This window comes from Embiotoca jacksoni, unplaced genomic scaffold, assembly GCF_022577435.1.
Source record: "Embiotoca jacksoni isolate LCO1_2020_lvr unplaced genomic scaffold, fEmbJac1.0.p SCAF_8, whole genome shotgun sequence".
NCBI classification, from domain to species: Eukaryota; Metazoa; Chordata; class Actinopteri; family Embiotocidae; genus Embiotoca; species Embiotoca jacksoni.
In genome coordinates, this window is record NW_027185436.1 from 16,732,146 (window position 1) to 16,749,538 (window position 17,393).

Consider the following 17,393-nt stretch of genomic DNA (forward strand, 5'->3'; position numbering starts at 1 on the left):
TGAATGTCTGAATGACAAATTTGTCCTTTAAAACTATGCTTTACCCACAGTGACTCACCCAGGCTGTAGTCCTGTAGCAGTATTTTGCAATGCTTTTTGTGAAGTAGAGTAAACTCTGGCAGTTTTTTGTGCAGTGCTTTGCTCCTGTTTGTATGGAAAAGCACAACAGAATATTAATAACACAATTATTTAGGGAGAGCAAGGTTACATGCAAAGGAAGGAATATTTAGCAAAGTGGAACAGGAAATGCTTCTCTCCTGTTGTCTGAAATGACAAGCTCCGTCTATAAATAGCAAATCAGGTAATAGGAACAAGAGATATTTATATTTGACTTTGTTGTTTTTCTGTGTTTGCTGGGGGTCAGAAACATGTTTCAAATGCTAACCAGGGTTACCATGTTAATTCCACAGTTCTGCTACTCCTTCTCACGTCGTCATTGATTGCACTCAGTCAATACACTGCCAGGACAGAGTTTAACTATTATGACACAAAATGGGTTTGCAGATATGAATTAGTATTGTGAATAAAAGGTCAAACAATTGTGTCAGACTGCAGCAAGTTCACACAACATGGTGTTGAATGACAAATAAATGGAGAGAAGGAATGAGTGAGCAACAAAGTATATTCAACAAAGACCAGTGGCTATACATTAGAAGGCAATTATAGGGCTAATTTCCACAGTACCTTTCAACCTTTACATTATATATGTAATCACTATAACAATAAATACCCAGGCTCATTTGGTTCTTGAGAAATACTTCATTGTACCAAGAAAAGGCATTTTCTCTGAGGAGAAATTATTTTACATCAGAACTGTAAATCAACACTGAAACATAAGTCATGTCTTTATTACCCCATGTTACAGGGCACACACAATGTTCAAGTATGCCTGAGGAACTAAATGGAGCAATTAAAAAAACCCAGAATAATAAGAAGAGATAAAATGCATTTAAAAACAAGTGAACTGGCATTGCATTTCACAAAAATTCATAAGGTCATGATTTTGGAACAATTCACCGTAAAGTGCTAACTGGTTCGAGCTGAGAAAAGCACATGTTCCCTTTGAAAGATCAAACACATTACTTTATACATGGAGGTACAGTAATAGCCGGTCATCAGGCAAGCAATTACCAACCAGTAGACATGGACCACTTTTCATTTATTAGTCCTTTAATAAGATTACTGCTTCCTTAATTTCTTTGTTAATGGTAACAATGAGAATCTTGTCACTGGTTGCCAGGACAATGCCAATTACAGATGCTGGTGGTGTCACTGTACAGTTTTCCTTCTTTCCTTGTAATTGCATGCAATTGTCTGACATACCATATCAAAATCTCAAGTTTAGTCCTTTTAATCCTCTTACGGATAGGAATCCTTGAACCAAAGGGATGAGAGTGTGAGGAGAGGAGAGAAACTATTGAGGAGTGCGGGAGATGTTTCCCATACTCCTCCTCCTCTTCCTCGTCCCTCTGAATGTGGTGGGCTGGCCCGACAAAAGCCGGGATCTGTCCAGCTGATGCCTGCCTTCCTACAGGTCCTGAGAATCCACTGTTTTCCTTTGCGCCTCTCATTAGTAGGCATGTTTAAAAAAAAAAAAAGAAAAAAAAAAAAAAAAAAAAGAAGAAACAATCAAAAAAAAAATATCTGGAGGGGACTGGGTCAATAAATTTTCCCCTACTGCCCGCCCTAAGCAGACATTCACCCTCCCGCCCCAATGCTAACCATAAAAAGGTAAAAACAAGGTGTACTGCAGAATGGCTTTACTCCTCACAGTCTGTGGGGGGAGCTAGAGCCCCTGGGAGCTGAGGTGCGGTTGGTGGTCTTGCGGCTGTTCTGTCGTGTCTGATTCATCTTGGTGGCCGAAGGTTTCCGAGCGTCAGGCTGGCGCCTCCACTGGGGGCCCCTCCGTTTGCCCCTTTGCCCTGCACGGCCCCTTCCGGCCCCCGCTGGTCACTTGCGCGAGTGCAGTGTGTCCTGGAATTTGGTGCTGGTGTAGCGGACGTGAAATCCTTTTTTGTTGATTGTATCATCAGAGCGGAACTTGATCACAATGGAGTCACCGGCCGAGTAGATCTCCTCTGGAGGCTGTCCGGAGAGACAGAACAGCAGATTAATTTGTGGTCGTGGCTTTCTGCTTCTTTGGCTGCACTTAAATGAAAAGTAAAGACTTCTCACACCCTGAAACTGAAGTCAAACCGGTGACCGTGACGACTGCCTACTGATGACTGCTAGCGCTGTACCAGCCAGGAGCCATGCCAGGGTCAGGAGCCAGGACTGGCCTTTTGGCCCTTTATTCTGATTCAGGCTTTGGCTGATGTTAAAGTGAGAATAAAAAGAACATTTTGATGTTTCAGGCCAGGCGCGCCACTGCAGAACATTGAAGAACCCACATTACGCAGCACACTTCAGAAATGTCTCCGCTGTCTTCAGTCTGGAGTCAGCAAAGTTGTTTCCAGTCAAACAAAAGAGGAGTTAACTGAATTATGTGAGCACGAAAAATATTCAACACTTGATCTGCCTGTTTGTCAGAATAATAGTATCACATGAATATTAATCAAAAACATGTTGGGTTTTTTTTGGGAGGAAAAAATAATTAGTTGGTCAAGGCGCTCAGTCTGCTGCCCTGTGGCTGTGACAAAGACAAGCGCTGCATCGTCAAAGCAGCCTAAGCTTGTGCAGTCGAGTGTAAAAACACTCGACTGCTGATTAAAGCTGCCATTCATAACACCAATAATATAACTACAATGGCCCCTGAGTCCCGGTTTATTGGGAAAGGGATTTAAAACAGAGGAAGAAAGTAGCCTATCAATTCTATTGTAGACTCAGAAACAGTCGACTATCTAACTGAGAAAAGACCTTGGGCTAAAAGTAAGCCTCCCCACACTATAATGAGTTTTCACCCTACTTTGGACTGAATTGTGTCAGTTTATTTCAACCTGTTTTATAAAAGGAAATTTGATTGAGCAGCCGCTCCCCACGGTCCTGAGGGTGCTAACTCCCCTCCAGCGAATGATTCATAAGAACAGGAATGAGTACGAGGCCAGGGCTTATCATTAAAGTGCGTAAATGAAATCAAGCTGTTCTCTGACCTGAGGAAACTTGTGTTTCTATTCCCTGCTGACCTCATCGTTCCAGACTCCAGCTGCAGACTCTGATAGTCAATCGACACACAGGGAGTGACCGCCTTGTGTCGACCTACAACCACTTCCACGGCAACACTCCCAAACTCAGAGGAACACGTCAGCTTTAGCGAAGTTATTAAGCTGGTGTATGGACTGCAATCAAAAGCCCCAGGGTGGTTCATTACCCTATTACTCAACAGCAGCATTGTATGAACACGCCTGCTGTTTTACTGTAAAAACAGAATAAAGGGCTGTGACCTGCCGGCTGTATTTGTCAAACGAAACCAGACAAATGCAATTGTTAGAAAATTGCTCTCACCCCTGAGCCGCAGTAACGTCCCAGCCGTGGAGACTTGATGTCAGCTCCATCGAAGAGCTCCATGTAGTCATAGCCGCAGTCAGCCTCCTCCTCGATCTCAAAGGTCTGGAAGATGAGCTCCACGCCGTAGCCTTTCTCCGCCGAAATCACCCACTGACAGTCGGAGGCTCCGGGATAGTTATTGTCCCCAAACTGGGCATGGGAGAACAGATCCTTGGTTTTGACTTCAGCCTTCAGACGACCTCCACACTCTGGACGGAAAAGTTGAGAGGAGTTGTGTATTTTGTAGACAGAGGCCGGGGTTGGTGAGGAACAAGCTGCTGTACAGTCATCCACATACAAAGGATTCTCAAACATGCTGTGTTTAAATATGAGTAATCATAAAGGGTGGTGAGATGTAATCTAAACGATATCCTAAAAGAATGGGATACAAAAAATATTTTTAGTTTGACATGCGAGTAATTGATCTGAAATCAACAGGATGCCCCAAAAACTAGAAGCTTCAGAAGAATCCCTCTTTGCTCCGATTATGTTTTTTCTTTAGCAGAGATGTAATCTCACCTGCGGTATGGGAAGCCTCAAAGCCTTTCTTCTGCACAGAGTTATCAGAGAAAAATCGAATGAACAACTTGTTGCTGCTGGATGTGATGGGCGGGGGCTTCTTGGTGCCACAGAAGCGACCCAGAGTTGGTGCTTTTCCATCTCGTCCGTCGTAAATCTCAAGGTGGTCGTAAGCACACTCCAGGTGGGCCTCCATGTCGACCTCATTGAAGGCCTGTCGCAAAACAAGATGGTAAGTGACATTAACAGAAATGTGTGACATTAAAGTGTTTTAGGCTTCTTTAAAACATTAAAAAGATTTGATGACAGTTGCCTGCACAGAAAAAGAAAAGAAAAAAAACTATAAACAACACACAAGAATTTAACAGGAAACATCTGATGGGAAATTTCGATTTTCTTTTTTTTTTCTTCTTTTTTTTTGCAAAGTTATTTAAAACAGAAGCAAGCATTACATGTCCTTTTATAGGATAGTTGCTGATTTTGTTTCAGGGAAGGTTTTAATATAATCAACTGGATATCTCTGGCACAGGAGACAAAAATGCCATTAATAACAGAAGGGGGAGCCCCACATCATCCTTAGGAATACCGTAATAGTTTGGGACATGAAAATGGCAAACACAGATGTCCTTAGTGGATTTAGCAATTCAATTACAGAGATAAACTACACACAAACAAATACATGACTGACGAGTGAAAATATACTGAGAGTTGGAGGAAGCGGCACACATACGATTTTGATGCGGTGGCCTGGAGTGGTGGTGAGTGCCCAGGTGCATGCCTTCTTGCTGGGGTATTTATCCGGCCAGTTAGGACTGGTAATAATGCCGCTCACACTATTCACAGTGTGATCACATCCAGCTGTGGAAAAACAATAGAACGGAGTCAACACGCTAATATGAAATAGGGCGACGTGGACTCAAATGACACAAGTGAGCAGGCTCTTAATAACCCTGAAGAAAAACTCAAGAACAGGGAAAAAATGTGACGAAGATGCGAGAATAAAATACCTTCTTTACAGTCATGTTTGTTTTCATGCAGCACAAAACCACTCCTGCACTGACAGCTGTAGCTCCCAAAGGTGTTGACACACTCATGCTGACAGCCACCGTTCTCCTTGGAGCACTCATCTTTGTCTGAGGAAGGACAGACAACCCAACACTGGTGAGTGTTCATTTTGAAGACTGACAGACAGCAGCAGGAAGTGAGTGAATGAAAAGACTTGTGATGCTGTGCCGAGCACTCACCTGAGAAGAACTGCGCTTTAAAGCCCTTCTTGGACACTGTGTTGTCGGATTTGAACTCAATGCGCATGTTGTTGTACTGAGATGTAATAGCTTCGGGTTTCTCTGCCCCACAGAACTTCCCGTGAAGCCTCGAGTCTGCTGAAAGCCCACTGCGTACCTCTACGTAGTCGTACTTACAAACCTAAGCAGAGAAAAACAGAGCGTGTGAAGAGGCTGGGACATTTTATTTGCTTTTAATCACAAAACACGAGATGGAGATAAAGGCTTTATTTGCGATGAAAATGGAGAGATGTGGTGCAATGACAGAAAGAGAGAACATAGAACAAACCCACCCGGAGTCGATTGAAAATAAACCCAGTGCTCACGTCATTGCCCTCTGTCTCGAAGACATCAAAGAGCAGGGTGATGCGGTACTGCGTGGGGGCAACCAGCTGCCAGATACAGTTCTTGTTTGGAGGGTACTCTCTGGGCCAACCCGGACTGGTGATCGACCCATTCAGCTTGGTGATGAAGCCTCCACAGGCAGCTAGATGGAGAGTACAACATGGGAAGACATGAGGACAAATACTTATATATAGAGACATAAATGCAAATGTACGGACAAAAAAAAGAAAATGTGATATTTCAACAGCACATGTTTTAAATGTTATGATGTCCTCTGAAATGTTTCCTCTATCCTGAAAAAAACGGATTAATGCCTGAGCTTCTACCCAAGGATTTAGAAAAGCTCTGTATCAGTTATCATAAACTGAATCCTGGAGAACAACCAAATCAAGTCTGTTTCTTATGCATTCTATCTGTTTTCTTATTGATTTGATCTGTTCTTGTGCATTGTATCGGTTTCATCTAATTTCTTTTGCTATATTTTAAATGTCATATTTAAACTATTTCATTTGAAACACTGCATGTAATTCTCTTGCTGTGAAGCACCTTCAGGTGCATTTCTTGTATGAAAGGTGCAATACAAATAAAGTTTATTATTATTATTATTATTATTATTATTACGCAATACACAACATGTTACAAGTACTGATGTTACACATTCCCACGCTTACCTTTACTAGTTAAAATCAACGCGAATTGTTGATCATTAACAAATGCTGTGTTGATAAATGGACCGTAAAGTTATTAGATGTGTACAGTGGTGAAATTCTGGGATCATAAATGGTACAATACAGATGTAATGCACTAGTTCTTTACCATATGTAAATGTAGGTGCACCATACAAGCTTCTTTGTTATTTTAATGAGCAATATTTATTCTTATTGACAGTATATTCATCCATAAGAGTATAACAGGTTTTAAATATTGTTTTGAGAATGTTACAAAGATGCAAATGCCCTCAGTCATACACTATATTTGTGTATGTATCTATAGGATTTTGTAGAAATTATGAACATTTCTACAAAAGCTAAATAATCTACTGTATAAGCTAATTATTGGTAAACACAACAAAGATGGAGTGACAGCTGACATCCTCTAGGGGCTGACAGGGATGAAATGATCATATTATCCGGCTTCTGTATGAGCAGTCAGTTCTTAAAAGACAACGTATAATTTTGAGTTAAAAATAACGCTTGCATTGTTGTGACTCAAATCTCTAAAAGACTGCCCAGCCAGCACAACCATCACAGCTGGCACCCTTTCTGGCTTTCAGGAATGACTGTACTTATTGTATTTGGGTGGCTAACTGTGTAAAGTGCTTTGGCATGTAAATGACATGGTGAGCGGGTCCGGTGACTTTTCTCCCTGTACTTACCCTCGCAGCTGCGCTTGTCGGCAGCCAGCTCATAACCTGGGTCACAAGCGCACTTGTAGCTTCCTAGTGTGTTGACACAGCGTTGCTCACAGCGACCGTTGTCCGGCTTGGAGCACTCATCCATCTCTGAAAACACAAAGATATGTTAGGACCCTTTTAGCTGGCCCCCTGGCTTAATGGCTTACAAGAGAGACGCTCTAAAACAACAGCCGGGCCGGGCAAAGAGGGTCACACAGAACCCAGAGGGGCAAGTAGAACAAATGTATTTTAAATATTGGAAAGGTAATGACCGACAGAGTGACTGCTGGAAGGTGTTCAATATACAGATGTTGACATGCTCTCCTGAAGGTTTGCAGCCCTTAACCTCTTACCTTTGAAGAAGTTGGCAGCAAAGCCGGCCTTGTTGACCGACCCATCTGAAACAAATTTCATCCACAGATGGTTGGAGCTGGTTTTAATGTCATCTGGCTTGTCATATCCACAGAAGCGGCCCAGCAGAGGGCTGTTTTCAGAGATCCCGTCACGCACCTCTAGGTAGTCATATGCACAGCTGTCATGTCTCTCAATCTTAAAAAAAAAAAAAAAAGGCAGACGGTTTGGGTTAAAATAAGCTGTAAAATCCATTAAAAAAAAGACAGACAAACATGATTTGATTTAATAGATGTGTCTCACCTCAAAAGACTGAAAGGTAAGGCCTACGTGGTAGCCCTGAGCGACAGAAATCTTCCATATGCACACTTTGTTGGGCCTGTAGTCATCAGGGTAGTTGGGGGACTGGATCTGCCCATTGTCCTTCTTCACCTCCCCACCACAGATGGCTGCATATGACAATAAAAACGATTAAAAACAACACTGAAGTCCCTCGATAGCAATATCATCAGCATATGCCTCAGAGATGGAGGGGGGGGGGTGGGTGGGGGGGGGAACGTGTGTGTAAATCAGTGAATCAACAGTGAACAATGTGGATTAGCTGAAATACCTCCACAAACACAAATACACATCATCCCTTTGCGAGGTCTGGAAATAATGGGGCTGAGTGTGAAGGCCAGCCAAAAGTTGGATTAATGCAGCGTAAAGTGCCTGACACATCAGCAGTGGGAGAGCCAACAACTGTGGCTATTGCTGCAGCTTTTAGGCACATTGTTAGAGCAACATGCAGGGAATAGGGTGCAGTGAGGGCAGGGGATGGGTGCTCACCCTCGTAAACAGCGGAGAAACCTTTTCCCACCCAGTTACTGCTGCTGCGGAACTCAATCCACAGCCGGCTGTCGGTGGAGATGATTGGCTCAGGCAGCTTATCGCCACAGAAACGGCCTGGGTCACAGGTGAAGATACGCAAACATAAAAATAAAGATTCACAGAAACTAAGTACATTATGAAAGGATGAGAGAGGAAATGAGACAGTGTTCAAAAATATAAACAAAAAAAGACAAGAATAAAACGTAATACTGACTTTATTTTAGCTCTTAATGTTTGGTAAAATCCTATATAAACTGCATGTCCAGTGGCAAATTGTACATAAAATCTCTGCTTGTATTTTACATATTTTCAGCTGTCACTACCATCAGTTCTTCAGCTTTAAATCATCATTGAATCTGAATATTTCTCGGTTTTAGGTTGGACAAAACAAAACACCCAGAGAGGTCTTCATTTTGTGGTGAATCAATCATGAAAATAATTCTGATTTGTTGTGATCATCAGTTGCTGTCCATGTTCATTACTCTGCAGTTAAAACTGACCTTTGAGTGGTGCCTTCCTCCAGTATCCATCTCGGATCTCCACATGGTCATACCAACACAAGTGGCTCCTGTACAGATCCATGGAGGTGAAGTTCAAAATGATCTTAAAAACCAAGAAAGTGTGATTACTGACACATTAGGGGCCAAAGGTCACTGACTGCTAATGTTCAGTCAGATATAAAGAAACAAAGACACTGGATAAAGTATAAGCGGTCACTGGCTCTTGTTTGAAGGCATCTCAAAGTTGATCTGGCACTTTCCATGTGCTCATACCTTTTCGCCTGGTGTGACCGATATTCTCCAGATGCAGTGCATGTAGGCTGAGTAACCATTAGGGAAGCCAGGAGAAGAGAAGTTCCCGCTACTCTCCTGCAGACTGTCCCCGCATCCTGTGCACAGAAACAAACACACACAGACCTACACGTAAGGCCTGAGCCGTGAGCGTGACGCGCTGCCAATCAATCTCAGCCTGAAAGCACCTAGTGCGTGCTACACGGACAAACAGCGCAGAAGTAAATCCCGTAAAACCTCGCTGCAAAGACAGATGCTTGACGCTGGAATAATGACACTGAATGGCAGTAAAGGGCAGCTCTTTTATGTTCAAAGGCACATCTGCTGATAATATTCAGCCAGAGCCCTGTATCTCACCCGGCCCCCTCCCCCACCTACTCCAGATGATGATCACACAAAGGAGTGGAGAGTGTGAGACACTTTCTGTGAGCATCCTCTGAAAATAAACCTGGCCCTCTATAAATAACCCAGCCCTCTGGAGGACGTGATGCATTATGTACGTGTTGCCAGTGAAAAAACAACCTCTTAGTTTGACTGGCACAACTAAGTGTGCAAGTGTGCGAGGACTGATTCCAAACACAATACACAGCCTCATGGAGCGACTGAGGGAGGCTCCTGCCAAGTGGGGGAAAGATGTGTTTAATTAAGGGAGGAAATGATAGAGAGTAGATTGGGATCTTCAGTTGTCCATCTTGAGAACTGTTTATGCATTCACAATTACCTCTGTTATTTTTACCTTGGGCTGCATTTAGTAGGAGTTAAGAAAACATTCCCCCGCCTGTTTGTGTTCATTCCTTCCCTCGAGGATTGTGTGCAAGCAACAGAACGATGAGCCCTGAGCTACGAGCGGAGAGTAATAACGCTTGGCAGAGGTCTGCCAATCCTAAACCATTAACAAGCACCCAGGCACAGACACCGGGGATGACAAACACTCCAAGGAATGCTGCATGAATGGGAGATCCGTGGCGCTTTAAGGATCTTTTTCCAAGAACACGTGGAGAGACTAACTACCTCATCCCCCACAATGTGCGCCACATCATCCAGTCTTCCTCACGAGACAGAGATTGTCTCTTTGACAGAGCACTTGCACCAACACCTACTGATCCATTTACAGCTGAAACTTTACTTTAAAACCACACTGGCTGGTCCATCTTTGGTGACCCATCACTATGTTTATTCATTTAACTTAAATGCAAGCCTGACAGCTCAGCTATCCTGGCTTGAACTACAGTTAACTGTCTGACATCCACTGTATTCAGCAGAGGGCTGTGTGTCAGTGTACATCTGTTAATGCTATAAATTCTGTTTACTTCCACAGCATTAAATCCTCTCTCTCCTGTCTGCAAAGCATAAACAAACCGAGTAGTTCGGACAAGTGCCAGGCTTATGTAACTCTGCTTACTGTACAGCTGCACAGTTTACATTGTACCAGCAGTGATGTGCGGACATGAGCGTCAACCCAACAATCATGTTAGTCATTGTCTTCACAAGACCAGCTGTTCTTTTTGCATCTATCTGGGAAAAAGCGATGACAAACTTCCTGTCCCTTGGTAGTGTTTACACTCCTCCCAGCTTGGGAGCCTCGGATGCTGTAGAGAAGGAACCACACCACATCAATAGTAGATATACACAGTGTAAGCTGCATGTGGGGAAGGCAGGAGGAGCTACAGGCCTCTCTCTCTCTCAGAGCTACGTTGTACACGCATGCAAAAATAGACAGGAAAAACCCAGAGCATACAGGATCTGTCATTTTGGTCTTACTGGAGCATTTGTAGAGTTTGCGTGCCTGTGCAATATCCCCTTTGCTAAGTCTGGTTCTCTGGCCAATGGGTGGTCGCACTCCGTTCACATCGTAGCGTGGCAGGATGGTGTCCAGGAAGATACCTCTGTAATTCAGAAAGACAGACCGATGTTAATGTTGCATGGAACCCAGACATGCACGCACGATACAAAAAATGTTTTCTCAAGGATTAAGTGACTTACCGATGATCAGTGTAATTCAATCACTGTCAACATTATTATTAACTTTTTCTACAGTATTGAGACCTCTAAATACCACGATGAAAACAAGAACTGCAAGTCCTGACAAAGCCAGACAAAATGTGGTTGGTTTGTAGACAAATTCAACAACCAGACAGGAGAGAGCACAGAGAGGTCATACTCATTTTCACTTTGGATTCAAATGAAGACTCAAAACACTACTATACATGTTAATGCTACAAAATAAATGTGAGATTTCTGATGTCAATCCCACATCTGATTAAAAAAAAAATTTCACCAATTGAGGCCTTCTTTCTGCTGTCGACCTCAGCTTGAGCATGCCCACCCATAAAGACCATTGAAGATAGACCCAGCTGCTTGTACTACTAACAAACCTCTTACCTACAAATTAACTTTTTAATAATGTAATGTAACCTGTCAGGATATGCTTGACACACTTTTCTACTTGACCCACCATCAACGAGGTTCATCAGAACTTTAATTTGAAAATCTTTAGTTGATAACTTTAATTGTGCGTTTTTCTTTTAAACTACAGCAAGTTCCTCTACTCAAGATAATATCGTTGTGTGTTGTGTGTTGTGTTTGCGTGGCTGAGAATATCCCTGTGTGGCATAGATTTAAATTTGTATTCAATGTCTACTTTGTGATTCTTTCAGATCTACTCGTCTCTGGCGGAAGTTCAGCAAGTAGACGGTTGCCGTCACTTATCAGTCTTCTTTTGAGGTGGGGGTCACGCTGACATTATTTTTTTACATACACACGTCTGCTCTACAGATGGACCAAAACTGAGTGCTTAAGCACTGAGCTACTGAGCAATCAAAATAAATTGCATAATCTGTGAAGTCAGGGACGAGAACATCAGCCACATTCTTGAAAGAAGTACAAAGTGAAAACTTCAAAATTTATAAGGTGAAGCATCTACGCAGCTTTAAAAAAATGGCAGAGCAGAACAGCTATTCCAAAAAGACTCTATTTCACAATGCTGCCTCACTTGACACTTTGCTAGTTTATCATCTTCATTTTTCTCTAAGTATTGGCTGAGGAACGGCCTGGCTCCCTGGCTGTTCCCATGGTGACATGCCGATCAACGGCAGGCATGTGCAAACAGAGCAGCCTGAGCTAACAGTTTAGACTGCCTGCCTGTCTGTGAGCTTCCAGGAGCCTGTTGGTAAAAAAAAAAAAAAAAAAAAAAAAAAAAAAAAATGCCACTCCAGCCAGTGTCAGACCAGACAAAGGGTACACTGGCAGGTCTCTATTTGAGTTGGCACGGCTCCATGCACCAGTCCTGAAGAATATCTGTGGAGCAAGGGAGGGGGGGGGCAGGCAGAGCTGTGGGTGGGTAACACACCCCAGACAAAAAGCATAGGATCAGCCCTGCTTGTCCCCAGGAGACACAGCAAAACATCAAGACAAGCCATGAAATCTTGAAATCTTGCGCACAACACCCGAGGCAAAGGCCCTGGCTTCCCACGGTGATTTACTGTAAAACAGAGGGCAAACACACCGGCTCACAATGGGGTAACAAAGACAAGACACTGGCACAGGTAAATCAACCAATCAGCGCTAAAGAGAAAGTGCTTGGAATGACTTGTGAAAAGCTAACAGGAGCCCCTCGTCTGCTAATACAGCTCTGTGAAACATTCCCCAGCAGCGGCACCCATTCCTCTCTCATAAGGAGCCTTATTGATCTGCACAGTTCCACGAATAGGAACAGAGCTGGACTGAAAACAGAAAAGGGCAGATTACCCCGCATAAACATACTTTATGACTGGACTGCTCCATTGCACAGCTAGCTGTAGGGCATACTGAACATTTACAGGATTAAGAGGTTAAGTCCAAATCTTGGCCTGAGAGTGATAATAGCTTAATAGACATGTGCTGCTCTGACTGAAATCCACTATAGGATAAAAACCTTTCCCTGAAAGATCTTTTTTTCAACAAAAACGACGAACAGCAATTTATCAACAGCAGTGGATTTTGTTCAGGTTACCAAAAGAACCCGGTAATCCTAAAAGCCCCCTGAACAGAAAAACATTTTGTTTGTAGGAAAAACAGTTGTGTCATGTGGGAGTATAATGTTCAATGTTCTATATCACACCAAATGTTACGCTATACCTGTCTTTTCTGTTATTTTCCTGTTCAGTAATCAACACTAAAACCAAACAAAAGCTGCAAAAACCAGATCAGGATTTGTGTGTGAACGGCTCTGTCGACCTGCAGTTCGGATGCACGAGGCCAGACAGATTTTTCTGTACATTGGCCTACATCCAGTCTTAGCCTCCGTTTAGACAAAGATTCCCTCTCAGCTTCGCAGAATCTGTGTGCTGCAGGAGCATGGCAGTTGATCTGGGAAGAGGCCTCTTCACTGAGTATAACCTAGGGCATGGGAGAGCCGGTGCTTGGGAGCATAAAAAAAATAATATATATATATATACAGCTGACAGTGTGGGCCAAGTAAAAACCGCCAACAGCTGGTTCTTATATCAGACTGAGGCAGTAATGATTATAGTCCGGGCTGACTCGTTTTTTTGCTTTGACGTTCGTGTGCCCAGAGATCACATTACAACCACTCTGACTTACTGAGGGCTGTCAGAACTATGCCTGCTATAGGTAGGACACTGCATAGTTGGAGTGACTGGTCCTGTAGCTGTCTGAAAGGTTTTTGTTTATCTATGCAATACAGGCAAGAGTAAAAAATTGCATTTTTAATATGCACATCATCAAGAGGTAACCACAATATTCATACGACTGTTGTCACAGCTTACAAAATAATTTAGTGTACATGGCCAGGTTTTCAAGAAGTGAGTGTAATGATGCTTCTATAGTTACAGTAATGAATCAGAAGATGAATCAACTTCATCCAAAGGTCTATTTTGGCTGTACGGTCAGCCAGCTGCGAAATAACATTTCAAATCAACCACAACCTGCAATGACTAATGGAAGAGCACAGACTGACTGGTGTTTGTCATGTGGCTTTTTCTAGTAAGGTTCTTCATCGACCAATGAATGACAGCACAACATCTGGCAGGGCTTCCTGTGGCATTCGACGAGGAGTAAAGAATAAGGTCAGCTAGTGGCAAATTGGAGTGTCATTTTAAGTACAGTAAGCAGCTCTGCTTTTTCAGAAGTTCTTCTGAGCAACATGTTTCCATTATCCAGAAAATTCTATTAAAATGTTGTTTTTTTTATTATTTCTGCTTTCCTATTGGTTATTTATCCACCGTCCAAACTGAGATTCACAGATTTTGAATCATGTGCATCTATTTACCAAGTCTGAGGAGCATTGGAAATTTGGCAGAACTTTTCTCCTAATTTGTAAGGAAAACCGTAATTAAGACAATAAAATTTCCACTACTTTATCCCTGACCATGTGAAGGTGATTATTAGGGGTTATTGAGTTGTGCACAGTGTACAAAAGAAATGCATTCATTACAACATGAATGCCATGAAGGTGCTAAAGTGCCTCAGAAATATGAGTCTCTGTAGTAGCCTAAGGTGACATGATGCTACTCTTCATCAAAGCTTCTTCAAAGAGCTTCGATGACCATAATGAGGTGGTTTATGGTACGAAAGCACAACTTTTACAAGAAGCTTCTTACAAGCTTGAAAGTGGTGTGCAGAAATGTTGTTGTGATGAAGCGGGGCTACCGTTTCTACTGTTTGTTTTGACCCCCAGTAATCCCAACGCAGCAACAGGCAACTCAATCTGACCCAAATATTATTTATATCACATTAATTTCTCTTCAGTTCCCCTAAAGCCCAGCGTAATGTGTTCAAATAAAACATATCTGTTTCCACAAAAGCAATTTCTGTCTCTTTGCAACAAAACTTAAATAGTGAAGAAAACAATTCAGATACAAGACAGACATTCAAGTCACAGTGGGCTTTTACAAAACGTGAAGCCCTCAGGCAACTTGTTGGTTTTCTAGTGATTTTTTATTAGGGAAGAATTGAGAGTTTCATTCTTTCTTCTTTCCAAGATTACTCAGCAATAGCCCACACACAGCCACAGACCTGGAGCATTACACATCTTTACAGCCACTTCTCATTATGAGCAGAAATGGAAAAACAAGAAGAAGGGTTGAAAGGTTGCAGCAGAGTGGGGAAACAGCTCAGTCTGACCTGATCCAAGACGAGTTTTTGTGTCTGGGGCGTACGTAGTGGAACTTGGCTCGACTCATACCTGGAGAATGTGTTCCTGGCATAGTGCATGATGCTGTCAAAGTCATAGACTTCTCCCAAGGAGTCCACCTCTCCTGGCTCCATCTTCAAAAAGTTATACTCCTGTCCTGTGAAAGGAAAAAAGAGAAAAGAACAAGTGAATTATGAAGCGGAGTCATACTTTGGTCCCTTACATATGGATGTCAAAGGTGAATATTGACTGGTATGATTAGATTTATATGTGCTTCGACACCTCTAAAACACTTTTTAATATAAATCTGCAGGGTGAAGATGTGTGTACCCCAACAGGTGTCATTATTATGTTATCTCTAATTATCTCTCACACATTACTGCTGCGAGGCCTGTGCTCCTACCTGGTTGAATGTTGTCCCTGATAATGCTAACGTGTTCATCTCGATCAGGCCGCGTGTGTTCGTGCCAGAAGCCAATCACATGACCCAGCTCGTGGACCACGATGCCAAACTTGTCACAGTTTTTTCCTATGGATATGGCCTGGGGGCCCCCGCCACGGCGACCCACATAGGAACAGCACCTATGATTCAGCAGCCAGACACACATGCAAACACCGAGAGGCCATGTTAACAAAGTCCAAATACACTGACTAGACTGTATGCTTCAGTACATGGAAAAACTACTGACGAGTGGAAATAAGGAGGACAAAGAGGGGAGATAAAGGAAGAATGTGTGTCTGATGTGACCTTTTAACATGCTGTTTATACATTTAATGAAGCTTGTAAAGAAAACATCATAATCTTAAAAATCTGTGGTCAGTTTTTATAAGGGTCGAGGGGACCTGTCATCCATACGCCCAGGAGTGACATTCATTTATCTGCCAATGTGAATGTTGAGAGTGACGGTGGAAGCTGGCTGGCTGCAGCGCTCCATCTCAGCGTGACATGAAAGGTTCAGTGTGGGAGCTTGCAGGATGGGCACACACATAATGGCCCTGTGGGCAAGACAGCCGCTCTCTAATTACTGCGAGCCAAGTCAGGCTCTCCTGAGACACGCCTTGAACTTTGCACATGACGGATGGGGGCCTGCTGAATATGCAGCAGAGCCAAGCGTTCCCACTGCTGACCACTGCTGCCTGCGTGGATAATGTCATCCTTGTTGCTCCAGAGGCCAGCAACCAGGCTAAAAATGGCTTTTAACAGTTGGCTGGAAAAACTTCACTTTCATGAGTTGCATCCGCTTTCTGTTACTGAATGATAGAAATGAGTGTGAGAGGTAAGTTTTGTGTGATGACATAATGATATCCGGCTTGTGGACTAAATCTGTGTGAGGTTGGTGGTGTGTCCTCTGGAAACCTCTTTAATAACTCTAACAGCGCTGACCTCTTTTTCTCAAAATCACAAATTAATAGGTTGCACAGGTTTGCGTTCCCAAAAGCACCAAATGTTTTCATTTGAAAATATTTCATCGTGAAATATAAGAGCCCTGCACGTCCAAACAGGTTGTCAACAGTCGCTTAGCAACAAGAGCCACAACCAGCAATTGCCCTGACTGTCTGCTTGAAGGGAAATGCTGAGTGGACAGTGAGCCTAACTTCAGTGAAGTGCAGTAAACAGGGTTATGGAGAAGCTGAAGGAGTCTCTCCCCCGTGTGCTGTCCTATACACCATGTTTGACACAAGTGCTCAGGGACTGATACAGAGTGATGATGAGGCACAGGAAATCCCTGGCCACTGAATGTCTGTCTCTTTCAGGACTGGTGGGGGTCTAAAATAACAACTCACACTGACTGCAGAGAGACTGCAAACAGAGACGATGAACAATGGTGAAAGGCTGCTGAACAGGAGGCCAGGAAATGTACTTAACCACTAAATGATTAGCTGTAGATAATTACAGTGCAACAGAGACTGACCATTGTTCAATTCCTACACATGGGAACTAAAAACCTCACTGACTCACCCACATGGTCGGTAGGTGAAGACAATATAGCTCTCCTCCTGTGTCCTCTCAATAAAGGTTACACAGGTGTGCTTCTCCCAGTGCCGCATGGCTTGGCGGAATATAGCCCGCTGGCTGCCTGAATAGGATGTCAGAGAGGGTGAGAAAACACACTCACAAACACAGTGTTTCACACACAAAGGAGATGAAGAGGAGTGTACAGCTGACAACAGTGAAGGACTTTTGAAGTTAGAGTTGCTGGAAATGAAGTCACAAAACAGGAAAA

The 17,393-nt window shown here is 43.1% G+C and overlaps 1 protein-coding gene across 1 annotated transcript in view; it reads right to left on the reverse strand.

Annotated features, from left to right (window-relative positions):
• Nucleotides 1–493: 493 nt before the first annotated feature.
• Nucleotides 494–17,393, reverse strand: part of bmp1a (bone morphogenetic protein 1a) — a 29,281-nt gene continuing 12,381 nt past the window's right edge. Inside the window, exons 4-20 of the mRNA XM_069138967.1 lie at nucleotides 17,129–17,246; nucleotides 15,572–15,750; nucleotides 15,220–15,325; nucleotides 10,797–10,921; nucleotides 9,018–9,133; nucleotides 8,745–8,847; nucleotides 8,203–8,319; nucleotides 7,678–7,823; nucleotides 7,377–7,572; nucleotides 7,006–7,131; nucleotides 5,612–5,772; nucleotides 5,247–5,427; nucleotides 5,010–5,135; nucleotides 4,733–4,860; nucleotides 4,003–4,216; nucleotides 3,442–3,692; nucleotides 494–2,085 (exon numbers count right to left, since the gene is read on the reverse strand). Of these exons, the coding sequence (XP_068995068.1) occupies nucleotides 1,951–2,085; nucleotides 3,442–3,692; nucleotides 4,003–4,216; nucleotides 4,733–4,860; nucleotides 5,010–5,135; nucleotides 5,247–5,427; nucleotides 5,612–5,772; nucleotides 7,006–7,131; nucleotides 7,377–7,572; nucleotides 7,678–7,823; nucleotides 8,203–8,319; nucleotides 8,745–8,847; nucleotides 9,018–9,133; nucleotides 10,797–10,921; nucleotides 15,220–15,325; nucleotides 15,572–15,750; nucleotides 17,129–17,246 (2,528 nt within the window). The 3' untranslated portion in view covers nucleotides 494–1,950. The remainder of the gene's footprint in view (nucleotides 2,086–3,441; nucleotides 3,693–4,002; nucleotides 4,217–4,732; nucleotides 4,861–5,009; nucleotides 5,136–5,246; nucleotides 5,428–5,611; nucleotides 5,773–7,005; nucleotides 7,132–7,376; nucleotides 7,573–7,677; nucleotides 7,824–8,202; nucleotides 8,320–8,744; nucleotides 8,848–9,017; nucleotides 9,134–10,796; nucleotides 10,922–15,219; nucleotides 15,326–15,571; nucleotides 15,751–17,128; nucleotides 17,247–17,393) is intronic.